Source organism: Ambystoma mexicanum, chromosome 2p (genome assembly GCF_040938575.1).
Source record: "Ambystoma mexicanum isolate Mex_15411 chromosome 2p, UKY_AmexF1_1, whole genome shotgun sequence".
Lineage (NCBI taxonomy): Eukaryota > Metazoa > Chordata > Amphibia > Caudata > Ambystomatidae > Ambystoma > Ambystoma mexicanum.
This window is the reverse complement of record NC_090923.1, coordinates 523,734,601-523,749,957: the sequence shown is the minus strand read 5'-3', so window position 1 is coordinate 523,749,957 and position 15,357 is coordinate 523,734,601. Positions and strand designations below refer to the sequence as shown.

Below are 15,357 nucleotides of genomic sequence, written 5' to 3'. Positions count from 1 at the left end.
GATCTAGCTGTACACTTAATGACTCTCCTGCTCTTGCACACTTTCCAGAGTACCTCTCAGCACCAATCCACATGCCAGCTCAAGTGTGTCTAGAGGGATTTGGCACCCCTACCTACCTTCGTATTGGTTAAAATGCACATACGCTTTCTATAGCGCTCTGATGAATTCCTCATACCTGGACTTCGGTCCCCCAAGGGCGCACAACTTACCGTGCATTGGGACCATACCAATGGTGAAAGGCACTAGTCAAATGACAGATGATGATGATGTGATGATGATATTGAAACTCACGCCATATTGGCAGATTTTTGCAGGGCTGCTCTAATGGTACACTGAGGTTCTGCTCTTCTGTGCTGCCCAGACTTCAGATGGGTGGAGGAAGGCAAAACGATGTAGATTGACACCCTGTTACATTCCAGGAGATCCCTTCAGGCCATTAGACTGCTTTCCGGTTCTGTGCATGTTTTGGTGCAGCCGACTAGGTGGGGCAAACGTGTGTAGTGCAAGACTAAAGTTTTTGGGATCATTTTCTCTCCCCATCTTGTCCCCAATACTATAAGAATCAAGGGCCTGTCTTGAAATCGCAGGTCATAGGTAGAGTCATCATATACATTATCACTGGCCAGGTGACAGGTCCAAAAGTACATATTGTGTTCTAATCAGCTATGGCTGATGCGGTTCATTCCGTGTTATTTTTTTTTTTTTAATGTAATACCTGCATTTTTCTGCCACCGTTTTTCCCACTGTTGCTTTCTTTTTGTATATGCTAACAAGTTCACTGCAAAATTTAAAAACAAGGACGTTTAAAATATTTCCAATGCAATTCCAAGGTGCAAGGCACATATCACCTAAACTATCATTCAACTGCAGAAAACACTTTGAGTGAACATGCATGCAGTGTTAATCGTACCGTTCCAATTAACTACAACGAATTACCTTAAATGCCTTTCCCAAGCTGTTATAGTGGCTCTTCCATTATAACTAGATACCCCTCTCTGTAGTCCTTTACTTGTTCTATATTTATGAGAGGTTCCTCCGGTGTCATGCCGAATATTGCATGATTTATGCTTTCTCTTAATGTCCTGATGCTATCCTCTGAGCATTACAAATCTAGCAAACCATAGCTGCATTATACTATTTAATTCCTCCCTAAACTCTTGCACCCCAGAAGAGGCGCAGGGGGTTTTCCAGCATGTTTGCACGTGGAGTGAATGATGGCCATTTGGCCCACATTACGTTGCTCTGAAAGACAATCGAGAGACAATGCTTTTTAAGTGTATACCCCCTTTTAAATTAAAATGCAGATATGTGCACTTGATGTTTTTTCTAGCAATTATTTGACATCTGTATAGATTTGAAACTGATTTTTCACATTGGATAAAGAAAGGTTTATTGTGTCAACTAAGATATTTTAATAGCCACACTTAGAAATGATCCTCCCATCATTTCCATCCTGTTCATTGTTTTGCCCCACAATCGTGTTTTTAAAGTTCAAGGGGTCTGGCAACAAACCAATTTTGATTTGGAATATTTTAAAGAATACATATGAACTTAGTATAGAAGTATGTACAAAGCTAAGATACCCATATTTCTCTAGACCGTTTCTCCCTAACAACTTATCGTTGTGGATGGTCAGGCGTTGATGACTGGAGTCTTAGAAATGCATGAAGTTAATTTGATCAGGTCATTTTAAAAATGTTAAGGTAATTGTACTCTACATTAAATTGCGCCACACTCCTAGATGGTGAAATTAAACATTTTTGTATTTTTAAGTTTTAAAAATGTTTTTGTATTTAGCCTGACATTGGAGGTGCACCTTGATTACATGTGTTTCGGCACTGACAGAGCTTACAGTTAAATTAAGTGTTTTACTTTTAGAGTTAACAGAACCAACGCTAATTTCATAAATGTTTTTTTTTTAATGGGTAGTTGGCAGCTGTTGGCTTTGTGTATAATTTTGGTAGAATATGCACAGGATTACCTTCTATAACTTTAATTTTCTATTTCCTCATACAATTTTACTCTCACCTATTTTCCTATACCTTTTCTTCTCTGTCCGTGTTTTATTCTGTTTCTTTCTCTGTTCTTTATTTTTCTTATCTTTTATTGTTTTGGACTAGAATAACAGCCTGAATGCTTCTCCCAGGTCCTGGGCCAGGCGATTTTGTTTGAGTGGAAGAGTAGGTATTTCTCTTTCATAACATTTCATTTCTTTAAATAGCTGCATTGGTACGATTTTAACGAAGAAATGGTTTTGACCTGTTCTATTATATACTTATCTAGCACAACTGGTTTGCCTAGGTCAAGCATGACATTAGCTGGAACTATGTGGTTATGAGAAAGCACTTTGCGATGCTTATAGCGTTAACGAAATCAATTAGAGTAATATTTTAAAACCTGGTATGTGTAATTCCTCTTAATAGTTCAGTAATCCTTTCTCAATCAAAAAGACATGTTCTATAAAAAAGAGTATGTGTGGAAAATTATAAAATGGCCGCACATAAAGGTTATTTTAATAAAAAGCCTAACTTTGGCAATACTATTTTTATGCCATTTCTACATGTAGTAGGCAAGGGTTTTAGTTATGTCGGGGGTAGCAAATTCCAAATGTATTCACCAATAACTACTGAGTAAATTAGAAAATAATTTATTTTGAAGCTTCCGAACTTTATACATTTGCTTTGTAAAAACGTTTTCTTCTGCACTCATGCAAGCCTGTTGGGCTCATGTTGATATATCCTTCCAGATCTTTAGGAAGCAGGTCATCAGCTGGCTTCTAAACAAAGAATAACGCCATTAACACCAGACCCGTGCGGTAACTGGCTTAGACACTGTATTTATATTGAAAACTGTATATTGTACGTACTGCATTTGCTCTTGTTTACTGATCACTGTATATATATGTATATATTATAAACTTGTACGAAGTATGCAACACTAAGATACTTCTCAACGCTGTAACCAAATTCTTAAGCGCCCTTCTACCTCTGGGTTTGGAGCGCCATACAAAGAAAATAAACAAACAAAACATTTAGATTTGTGCTTATCTTAAAACATAAACTTGGCATAGTTTCATCAAACCTAGGACATGTTAATTAAACCTGAAATTGCTAAAAACCTTTCTAGTAATACCGCTAACTGTACCTCATTGGTCACAGAAAATTCTGCCCGATCTATACTCCTATTTATTTCACAAGTGACTGGGGAGTGACGTACAGTTAAGAGGGTAATTCTAGAGTTCAGTTTCAAAGGGGTCATCTTGTGAATGTCACAATCACAAAAGCCGAAAGGTATCCTCATCCACCTTCTTTTTCTTGATGTAGGATTGGGGAAAGGGAATTGTTTGGATATTTTCTTAAAAGAACTCAATTTTTTCCTTATCCATATCTGGATGAAGGTCGGCTCAGATTCCAAGACTTGTTGATATGCCCTGTATGAGTTTAGATTTCTGCAGATTAATCCCAGTTAGCCAGGGTTGTCAACAAGCATACGGATGCAATACTTTTAGGGGTGTCTAATGAGACTGCCTAGCAGAATTACATCGGGTCTGAATGAGTACATTTGTAAGTATTTAGTTGTATAAATGAAATTGGCAAATGCTTCAGAAAGAACATACAGGTCACCCACTAATTATGGTGCCACTGATAGGACAGAGGAGTCCATGTCTTCAATATTTCCTTTTGATGTACTGCTCCACTGTAATGCAATGTATTATCATGGGTGAGATTGGACGCTTTCAACATTCATTTATCAAGTGCATTCCTATTTCTTACATATCCGGTTTGCAAACGATTTTAAAAGTGGAAACCGCTCAGCGATTGCACTGTTTGAAAGAATTTACATTCTTTTTCTGCATTTAGATCTATTTTGGATCATTAATGTCTATGAACATTTTATGGCAGTGTTACAAATAGAACTGGTTTTGGTTGCGTTTTTGTTTAATTCCTCTTAATTTGTACTTCGGGCACCCCTCATCTTGTACTATATCTGTTATCTGTCTTTACTTTAACTATTTGAGTTGTTAGTCCAGGCTACTATAGTAAAAAATGCATGTTTGGGGCAATCAAGAAAAACATAATTCTACAGTAAAATAGTGTGAGAAATTGCAAATGTGCAGATAGAATTTTAAATCAAAATATGACTGTTGACACCAGAAAAACACGGATTACTCATACATTTATTAAACTTATTTTCGAGCAAAATAATAATTCCTAACAAAATGTAGTGCGGTTTCGAGCGATATAAATCAGGCTCTCGGATGTTTAATGTTAGTTTCTCTCTGCTATGTTAAACATTGTAACTGACACTCTGCCTGAATTTTCTGTGTATCGGATGCAAATGCCTTTATTGATGTATCAACTAACTTCTTTTGTTTACTTCTCTAGGATGCGATCCGAAGTCACAGCGAATCAGGTATGTTTGTTTTCTCAAAACGAATGCTTTAAGACAATCTGTACAATGTCTTCTGTTCTGCATCCACTCCTCTTTTTGATATATTTTGTTTATTTGCATGAAGCTTCTCCTACAGCTCGGTCTAGTAGCCCCAACAATTTGAGCCCAACGGGGTGGACTCAGCCCAAAACACCAGTACCATCCCAGAGAGAGAGGGCTCCAGCAAACAGCAACCAAGGCATAAAAATTGTAAGTGACGCTCTGTTTTCCAGGTTTTAGCATTCAACTTTTAAAGAGTGGGTGGATTAAGCTTCGAGTTTCCTGAAAATAGTTAGTGAGGGAGTTGTGACTTTCTTGCCATAAACCTATTCCTGTAACTTGGTAAAATGGGAGCCATGCCACATCAGCTTGCTTATTATATTAATAAGTTAACAAAAATACATTAAAATAATTGTTTCTATATGAAAAGTCACTCACTTTATGGAAACTCTACTTTTTCCCAAAGCTGTGCAAGGGGAGTATTTCGAACACTGAAAACTATGGCCTTTTACTTAGTCTGTCACACAGTAGATGTGAGGTATCAAAGAGTGTCAGTTAATGTGGGAGCGTTGTTGTACACACTCCGTCTCTAGTAGCCACTGTGCTAGCAATATAGTTAGTGTGGTCAGCACGGGAGGGACGATGTTGATATGTCATGTGCGTTTGCAGCAAAGCGACAAATTAAAGAGCTAGCCTGCAGAAATGACTGGAAACGATTGATATTTAAGTCCTGACTGTAGCAAGCTATTTGTTGTGTATACAGTAGCTCTAATTTTGGGGCCACCAAATCTGAAATTACCATGCAACCCCTGTTGCTCTCTTTGTGAATATGCTCGAATTGAAAAAGGAAATTGAGCCACTGGCCTAGATGTGCGCATTGTAGCAGGGGTTTTGATTCAGTCGCTTGGAGACTGCAACTCTCTACTACCTGAACCACTTTTGTTCTCTTGCTTTTCGGTACAAAGCCATCTATCCTTTTCCTATAAAAATACTTGCTCTTGAAGATTTTATGGCCTTCTAAAACCATACACTTGAGTATCCTCTCTCCTGATTTGGGTTGGGTTTCTCCGTTCAAGGAGTGGGTGCTACTCTTTTTTTTATTTGTATAGTTCTTCCACATATTGTGATGCCTTATGCGTTCCTCCTATTGTATCAAGCTGAACAGTTATGGAGGATTCATCTAAAGTAGTATCTTTGTCCTTATGGTAGAGATCTAAAGGTTTTTAAAGAGTGTGGAAGTGTACATTCTTTCCAAGCGTGAAGATTTGTCATTTTTAATAAGAGGTGCCTACATTCTGTGCTTGCTAAATTAAATATTCCTCCAATCTTCTTTCTAAAACGGACATTAAGTAACTAAGTTGGTAGTAAAAGTGAATTTACTAAATGTAAAACTTTGGATTGCATCGTGTTTTGAAAAGCCCAAAATTGTGCTCATACATATCATTTTAAGTAAAATTACTTCCATGCCATAAATGTTGAAGCCAGTATGTCTGAGATTTTGCTAATTAGTTTGTTGCAAGGTTTCACTACCAACTTCCTTTAAAAAAAAAAAAAAATCTTGCCTTGAGATATGGAAACCTCTGGCCCTTTTTCAATTGATTTCCAAAACTCACCCATCACCCTAGAATTTGCCTCACAATCTTTTGCTGGTTGTGCATGTCTTAATATTGTATCAGGCTCAAATGTAATGTATAGTAAAGGGCAATTGCTTCTGTCTGTTACTATCATAGTGGTTTCCGGCTTGTCTGAATGGATAATACATATTGTGCCCACTCCTCTTTTACTTATCATTCATCAACTTAAACCATCTGCCAGGCACTATGCCTCTCTTCATTCCGTCCTTGCATTATCCAATTTTTCTCTGGGTTGCAATATTGGGCATTTTTGGCAGCACACATATCTTGCTAATGTCAGGTGACTGTTACTAAGTTTTGATTCTGGCAAATATGCACAATATGACGTCTTTTTATCCGCACATATCAATTTATCATGGACAGATCTATAGGCTATTTCTTTTTGTATACACTTTGATTCCTATACTCTGCCCTTCAAAATCTGAATGTGTGTAAGGTCTGTGCAATATCTCTTTAAGAAATCCTTACAAATAATGGTTACATTGATTTGGGGATAGCCTTTTTAAGATAATGTGAACCGTCAATTCTGTGTTCCTATTTACAAAACATTTGTTGGATCAAACTCTAGCCCATTTCAGCTTTACACATGCATCACATGCATTATTACCCTTTAGTCTGATTACACCTTTGCTCGGTACAGATGATGGTTACTCCCAAGTGCTTTTAGTCCTTCAAACCTTATTTTGACATTCCCATGTTGGACGCCAAACAGACTCCAGCAGACGTTTTTGCTTGAGAATTTGTTGCTTGCACAAAACTGGCCTTTTTATTTTTTCCCTACCAATGGTATAATATTCAATTGAAGGTGCATATATCTATTCTATAATTGTGCAGAATGTTTGAAAAACGCAGGGAAACGGAAATGGATATATGCGTTTAGTTTGTGGTCACTGTAGAACTATAAACTTTTGAAATGTTTATTGATGTGTCCTGATTTTAACACCTCTTTCCCAGTTAGCTACTCAATGATGATGTGGAATCAAGAACTCAATTATTTGATATACCTAATTGTTTGTCAATTCAAATACTTGCAGAGGGCCCGTGGTCAGCGGGATTCAAGTATTTATTGGGAAATAGAAGCCAGTGAAGTCGTCCTATCCAATAGAATAGGCTCTGGATCTTTCGGGACTGTGTACAAGGGCAAGTGGCATGGTGAGTACACATTTTTGTTCACTCTGTCTAGATTGTTACTTTAAACAATAAGGTAGAGGGACACTGTCTTGGTAGAAGTACTCTGACTGTTTTTTTTTTTTTTCACATGATTTTAATAAACTTTTAAAATTGAGAATGCGTGGATCTTTTAATGTATGCTGTTTGCTTTCAGAGCAACATTTCTCACGTTCTGAAAATTGGAAATCAAATAATAATTTCCGTGACATCCAACAGTAGCACATCATTTACAATTACTGATGGAGACAAGACAACCTATGATAGCAGTTGTGTACGTTTAAAAAAAAACATAAAAGCCAAGATAAAATATTTTTTCCACAATATTGATAATTGTGATTGCATACTCCTCCTTTTTCTTTGAGCGTAGTTTCTCCTATCCTGTGTTTCTTTCTGCATCTTATCTGGTATTTATCACCTTTTCAACAACACCTTTGCCGATGTGCCCACCTCTTTCATGTAAGTGTTATACATTGTTTGCATGCTATAAAACCCAGTGAATCAAAGTGTTTTCCAGTATTTAATGCAAACTAGATTTGAAGGGTCAATTTACATCTGAATAAACGGTTTCGGTCTGTTTCATGAAAAAAAAAATTGACCTTTTCCCAATTAACCTAATTCATTTGGTTCGTTTTATTTTCTAAAATGCAGAGGGAGGGAGAGCCCCAGCCCCTCTCTTCCCCCACCCTAACCTATTCCCTTACCCAACATATATATATTACATTAGCTTTGACTGAAATTCCTAAAGAATTCGAACAAAAAATGTCGGTCAATTTGGAAAAGGTCAAGAGAGCCATGATCAAGTATGCTAATAACCAATTTTCCTGAACCATGACCAGCTTTTTATTTCATGTGTGCTTTCTTGAGCGAATTCCATGTGTCACGAGCTATGTTTGCACACATGCTTTCTCCTATAGTCTTTCAAATCTGGCATTAAGTACCAATAATCTTGGCATTGATGTCAGAAAAGGAATTGCGCAACTGCCACTTATTTGGTGTAAGACTGCTCTGAACACCTTACAAGCTAGGGCAAGCTATTGGTCCGATATCTACTTACTACAGGGTTTAACATATTGCAACCTCAAATACACCCGTGCTGCTATTTAGTTTAAAATGTATTTATTTGGCACAAACTCTGCTGATTTGAATGCTCTGCTGTTAAGTCATAACACGAGCAGCACTTAAAGCTCGGTGCTAGTTGTATGTGCACTCGGTTGTAATGCTCCATTTTAAGCTTACCTTTGTTTTTCAGATAGTTCTAAAAGTCCACTTCATATAAAGGAAGAAAATAGACTGTTCACAATGCTAATCCTATGAAAAAGGCGGGCAGTTGGTTATGGTTATTTTGGGAGTTGTCATGGGAGGGACATTAGATTGGCATTTACATCACCCAGTGACTATGTTCACTGTTCGTTTTTCAATCAATCAAAAGATACCTTATCTGGACACTAGGCCATAAAAGCAACAATCTAAAAATACATAGAACAGTTGAAAAACTGATTATACAATACACATATTCAAGAATAGATTCCCGATAAAAGCTCCACGATTAAAACAACCTCTAGATAATAAAGCCATAGAGTTGCCGAAAGGCTTACATAGACCATTTCTTGCATCATTTATGTAATATCGTAAAACCTTTAGGTTTCTTTTCTTCCATAACTTGGAAATGTATTCCAAAACAGCATATATCACAAAAATATAAATGTTTGCATAGATTTTCAGAAGCACACAAGGTCCTGACCCCATGATTCAATAGTCAATTTTTCAGGTTATAACTGCGTATCCGTATCTGGGTTTCTTTTACATTATAGAAGTATGGGCTATGCTCTAACCCTGGATCATACCAGTGATTTGTCAATGGCGCCAGTTGTAGTATATGTAGCCTAATCTTCATAAATGAGCGTGTGAATAGATTTAATGTAGGCTGCATACCATTTAGGTTGGAAATCAGTTTTAAATAACAAGTTAGGACCAGCCATAGCTCAGAGAGGCATTTATTGATCCTCTCCTCATGAGACCACTCCCAATGAGAATCCTTAATTACACATAAGCATTAGCATGCATTCTACTCGGGTTCTCCAAAAAATGTTCAAGCTTTAAGACAAATAGTAACAATCTGATGTAAACATGCCATGGCAATTGTTTGTCTCCCTGGCAGCTTATTACATCCATTAAAGACTCCTTGTAATTCACCAGTTCGGTAGTTGTCCAAGTGTCTGCCCGATAGAGTAGTGGTTTTAATGCTACATTATTTTCATACAGTGTTAGCCCCCATTCAAAATATACTGGCACATTTGGTGCACTTTTTGAGAGCAGCAATAATCGTTTCAAAACGTTTTCTGTGGTCTCCAACTTTTTGTGTTCCTGTTACCCCATTGCTCAGCACCATAAGACGCGCTGTCACTGCGTGGGCTCTATATACTTCTACTGATAGCTTAAAGTTATTGCGAAAAGATTTTGTGACTCAGGACAGCATCACTCCTTTCCCTCATAGTTAAATATGCTTTGTCAATGTGCTGATCCCACTTCCCATTTCTTGTGAACCGAATCCCCAGATAGTCAAAAGCCACTTCTTCGATCAACTAGTTTCCAATCCTTATGTTCACATTTGTATATGGTTTTATCTTCTGCCCACATCCCATCAATTTGGTTTTGGCTGTGTTGGTCGGGCCCTTGCTGTTACAGAATTTGGAACATTGGTAAGTCAATCTGGCTAGGCCTCTGGGTGTACGTGAAATGAGGACTGCATAATCTGCTGACATTAAAACATTGATCTTTGACATCCCTCCTCTCATCCACGTATTTTCCAGTTTTGGAGAAGTGGCATTGTCCACTGCCAGGCAATCAATGACCTCAAAATAAATGGACAGAGTGTGGGTGCCAGACCGCATCCATGCCTTACTCCCTTTGCTAAGGCGGTTAAAAGACGGTACACCCTCCCCCCCTGGCTGCACGTCTGAGGCTGAATTATTTGTGTACAGCTGCATTATGTCATTTGGGGTGGAGTGTACTTTCTTACTCCTACGTCCCGTCCCCTTTCCTCCATACTTATGGGACGTCCTTCCGTCCTGTGGGACGGGACCAGAGCGCTTTGTAAAAGCATCCAGAATTTTCCCCCAAACATTTTTTTTAGTCCTTCCTCTCTTTCTACGCTGGGCCCGGCACGCAGCCATAACCCCGCCCTTCTTGGCTCTGCCCCACCCATCGTCCATCAGTCCTTTTCTCCGCTTGTTCGGGACTGGACACGCTTGCATCCTTGGAAGATCATCTTCCCTTTTTTCTTCCTCTCGGTCTCTCGCTAGCGGTTTGTGTACTAGTCTGTCTATGTCATTCAAACGAGACTTTCCATATTGTTCATCATGTTACCTCCGCTTCGCGAGGGCAGATACCCATCCTCTTTGTCTAGAGTGTTTGGGTCCGGATCACCGTTGGGACTCCTGTATTTATTGCGACTCCCTTTCCGGCCGGGCACTTCAACGTCGGTTGGAGCGGTGGGAGGAGGGGTTTCGACATACTCCTCCTTCGCATTTTCAGGCGTTCATCGACGAAAAGAAGAAACACCCAGTAAGTTCTTTACTTTTCAGAGCACTCTGGCTGGGAGATACCTTTCCGGGCTCTTCCCGAGCCGGGAGGAGTGTTGATCGCTCTTTCACCGGGGTTTGCCCCGAGGTGCCTTCTGGGCCTAATAATTGTACCAGAGTTTTCTCCGAGGGGCCTGTGGATACCGGAGTATGCTCTGAGGCCCTCCTGTGGGGGCTGCCTGTAGACCCTGTTCTGAGTCGTGGGGGACCGGAGCTCGTTCTGAGGCCTTGCTATCGGCTTCCCTAAAAAGTACCGGGGTGCACCCTGAGACCTCGGCTCGGCCTGGTGTTAGCGAACGGATGTCCGAGGTCCCTCATACAGAGGCTAAAGTGACCAACATTTCTGAGAGGCCGGCCAAGGCCTTATCGATAAAAGTTGTTCTTCACCGTTCCCGCTCTTGTGGTGATGCCAGAACTGTTGAGGGGGCAAGGAGTTCTTCCTTTACCGGCAGTGCCAAGGTCCTTCCTGCTGAGGCTAGTTTGGCTGTTGGTATGTCGCAAAAACATTCCAGGCCACATAGTATCGGCTCGGCCGAGGTTCCTTATGTAAAGGCTAAAATTAAGACCCCTGACCCACCGACGGGGACCCCTGCCTCACTTCCACACGTGCCGCAGTTCCCCTCAGGTGATGGCAAAATGGCGGCCGTTCCTGCCACGACCACGGTGGCCATTTTGGGTGCTCACCCTACAACTACGCCATCGGCCTCAGGTGTAGGAGTTGGTTCCGCGGGTGAACATAAAGTTCCTTGTACACATCAGTTTCGTCCAGTTTACGATTGGAATGCCCGGTTGCCCCTTCCGCACAATGTCTCGTTGCCTGTGGGTTTGGCACCTTTGATTTTTGTGGACACTTCGGGGGATGGGGCTGTATGGCAACCCTCCTCATGAGAGGCCTTCTCCGGCAGTTCCAAAACCATCTCCGGAGGACGCCTTTTTTCAGCAAATATCAGACACTCATGCATACCGACCCCGTGAGAGAGTATTTCAAGGGTCTTTTCAGAGAGATATGCCCTCCTGCGCCTCCGGCTCCACCCGGTCCAACAGTGGTTCCGCCGGCGCCGCCCTTGCCTACAGTGCCTCCACTGACCCTTCCGCCCTTGCCTCCATTCTCCCCCATGGACAAGACGGTGTCTGACACGGTTCAGCAGGATCCTGACCTGTTGGATGAAAGCAGGGCGAGCAGGACAGCAAAGACCAGCCCCGCTCTATTAGAGCTTTTCACGACCAGGTACTGGACATGATGTTCCTATTGGATGTTCCAGTGCCCGGGGCACTCGCTCTGCAGGAGGGCGTGCTTTCGGGGGCGTTCACCTTGTCTCCTTCAGAGCGTACCGGCCTGTTCTTGCAGAAAGACGTTTTGGCCGAGGTCCGCAGGGTCTGGGAAAAGCCACACTCTGGACTTTTAGTCAATATGAAAATTGACGAGCGTCACAGGCTGCACTCTTCGGAAGAGGTGGCCCTGTCATCTTGTCCACCCCCCTCCTCCACAGTGGTGGCCGCGGCCACTTTGCAGTTGAGGCCTGCAGTGTCCTCTTCGACGACGACGACTCAGGTTCTGGGGAAAGAGGAGGAACTCCTGGACTCCCTTGGGGGGAACATTTTCGCTAACTCAGCCTTGCAGCTCCGGCAGGCCAACGCAGAACTGGTGTTAGCGGGGGCGAACATGAAGATGTGTAAAGGTCTGTCAGTCCATTCTGGTCGAAAAGCTGGAAGACTTTAAGGTGGGTTTATCTGACGCCAGAGCCTTGGCCCAGGATCTGCTCAAGGCTGCGGCTCATCATGTCGACATGTCGGCTCGGGGCCTTATGATGGGTGTTGACACCTCTCGACAGGCGTGGTTGCATGCCACCAAGTTCTCGAAGGAGGTACAGGACAAGGTGTTGGACCTGCTGTTTGACGGTAAGGAGCTTTTTCATTCCACAACGGATGTGGAGCTCACCAAAACGAAAGACAGCACCCAGACAGCTAAGTCCTTGTCAGTCCTGGTTAAAACCCCTTTCAGGTCCCAGAGGCCGCTGTCGCAGAGCCAGCCCTCCTCTGGTTTCAGGGTATTCCTAGACTGGAAATCCAGCAGAGTGGATACTCCTTCGGGTAATAACCGCCGGAGGCAGCAACGGTTTTTCTCCCGCTCCTCGGCCTTCTCCTCAAGTTCAGGTGGTAACACAGCTGAAAAGCCTGCCAAATTAGGGTTTTCCTTGCTCGCACGAGTCTCCGTTGGGAGGACGCATTGCGTTTCATTAGGAGGCGTGGCAGACCATCACCGAGGACAAGTGGGTCTTGTCAGTCGCTCGGGCGGGCTTCCGCTTACCCCTATCCCCTACCCCACCCTTCAACCCTCCTTTCCAGCAGTCTGGATCGCCCTCCCTAAAAGCCGAGGTGCAGAAATTGCAGGACCTCAGAGCTGTGGAAATCGTTCCTTTTGTGGATCGAGGGGAGGGCTTCTACTCCCGGCTGTTTACGGTGCCCAAACCCAACCAGGCTGGCCTGCGCACCATCCTAGACCTTTCCCAGTTCAATCTTTTCCTACCCCAAGAGAAATTCAAGATGATCACGCCCGGCCAGATAAGGTCTTCCATGCAGATTGGCGATTGGCTCAGCGTGGTGGATCTTCAGGATGCCTACATGCATATCCTGATCTGGGGTCCACAGAGGAGATATCTCCGTTTCTCTGTGGGAGAGGAGCATTTCCAGTTTTGCATCCTTCCTTTTGGTCTAAGTTCGGCACTGCGTGTCTTTACGAAGATGTCAGTGATTGCGGCCTATGTTCGTCTGCAGGGTATCCATGTATATCCGAATTTGGACGACTGGCTCTTGCGCAGCCCTTGTCCGCTGAAAGCTGCCTGCAATCTTCAATCTCTCCTCCAGCTCCTGTTCCACCTCGGGCTGTCGGTGAACTGGGGGAAATCTTCCATGACGGTCTCTCAGGACTTGATCTTCGTGGGTTTTTGCTGGAACACGATCGCCTGCAGAGTGTACCTGACCGGGGACAGAAATGGCGGATCTGTTGGCCACGTGTCAGATGTTTGATCAATCGGAGAGCATGTAGACCTGGTGGTTCCAGAGGCTTCTGGGCCTCATGGCCTAGTGCGTTTTGGCACTTCCTCTGGCTCACCTCAAGATGAGGCGGACTCAGATGGCTCTTCGGAGTTCTTGGCTTCAGGCTGTGGATCCGGACTCCAAGTTCATAACGATTCCGGCTTCCATGAGAGCGGACCTGGACTGGTGGTCGTCTCTCAGCAACCTGTCGGTGGGGGAGGGGTTTCAGGACCCAGCCCCGATGGTAACGGTCACGACGGACTCCTCCCTTCTAGGGTGGGGGTGTGACGTTGGATCTTCTTCAGGTCTCACTTCTTTGGTCGCCTCAGGACAAGCTCCTTCACATAAATCATCTGGAGCTCCTGGCGATCTTGCTAGTACTCAAGGCGTTCAGACTGATCATGGCCAACAAGGTGGTCCGGATTTGCACAGACAATGCAGTGTCGATGTTTTACATCAACAAGCAAGGGGGCACCAAGTCTCCCCCGCTCGTGGAGCTGTCCATCCAGATCCAAACAAGAAGCTTCTCTGTATGCCTCCAGAAACGGACTGGGAGCCTCCTCTCTGGGGGATGCTCTCGAGGTTCCATGGTACAACATGAGGGCTTATGCCTTCCCGCCTCTGCCTCTGGTTCATCGGACGATTGGCAAATTGAAGAACTCGGTGAACTGTTCTCTCCTACTCATAGCCCCGTGGTGGCCGGCCAGGTTTTGGTTCTCAGAACTTCAACACCTGTCAGTGTATCCGCCGATCAGGTTACCGTGGATCCCCGATCTTCTTCAACAAGGGGAGCAACAACTGTGGCACCCCTCCCTACAATCACTCAGCTTGGCGGCGTGGTGCCCGAGTTCAGGTCTTTACAACATCTTGGCTTGTTAGCGGATAATATGCGCCTTATCCAGGCAACAAGAAAACCTTCGACTAGGTCCCAGTACAAAAACAAATGGCTTAGGTTCTGTCATTGGTGTTTAGACGAGCAGATGGACCCTAGGTGGGCTACAATTGACACAGTACTGTCCTTTGTATCCCACCTAGCAGAGTCGGGAGTTCATGTTCTGTCATGTAGAACTTATCTTTCGGCGGGTTTCCGCCTACCTATCTACGGACCAATGTTTTTACTCTCTGTCTAATCCTGTGGTGAAGAGACATTTTGCAGGCTTGACGCGCCTTTATCCTCCAATTCGCAGTATAAATGTGGTCCTGACAGCTTTGTGCCATTAGCCTTTCGAACCAATGGCCACGGTGGACCTCAAGCACCACTCATGGAAGGTGTCCCTTTTGGTGGCCGTCACTTCGCCGAGGCGCGTGAGTGAACTCCAAGCTTTGTCAGTGGAACATCCCTTCTTGGCTTTTCACACGGATAAGGTGGACCTACAGACAAACCCTGCTTTCTTGCCGAAGGTTGTTTGAGTTCCACCTAAACCAGTCTATTTCCTTGCCGGTCTTTTTCCCGAACCCCGCTTCAGAGGCGGAAAGGCTTCTACACTGTCTGGATGTTAGAAGGG

The 15,357-nt window shown here is 43.2% G+C and overlaps 1 protein-coding gene across 5 annotated transcripts in view; it reads left to right on the top strand.

Annotated features, from left to right (window-relative positions):
* The window catches only part of RAF1 (Raf-1 proto-oncogene, serine/threonine kinase), a 1,232,906-nt gene that overhangs the window by 501,943 nt on the left and 715,606 nt on the right, over positions 1 to 15,357 (top strand). For all 5 annotated transcript variants that reach the window (XM_069643941.1, XM_069643943.1, XM_069643946.1 and 2 more), the window contains 3 exons: positions 4,386 to 4,413; positions 4,517 to 4,641; positions 7,100 to 7,217. In XM_069643941.1, the coding sequence (XP_069500042.1) occupies positions 4,386 to 4,413; positions 4,517 to 4,641; positions 7,100 to 7,217 (271 nt within the window). The remainder of the gene's footprint in view (positions 1 to 4,385; positions 4,414 to 4,516; positions 4,642 to 7,099; positions 7,218 to 15,357) is intronic.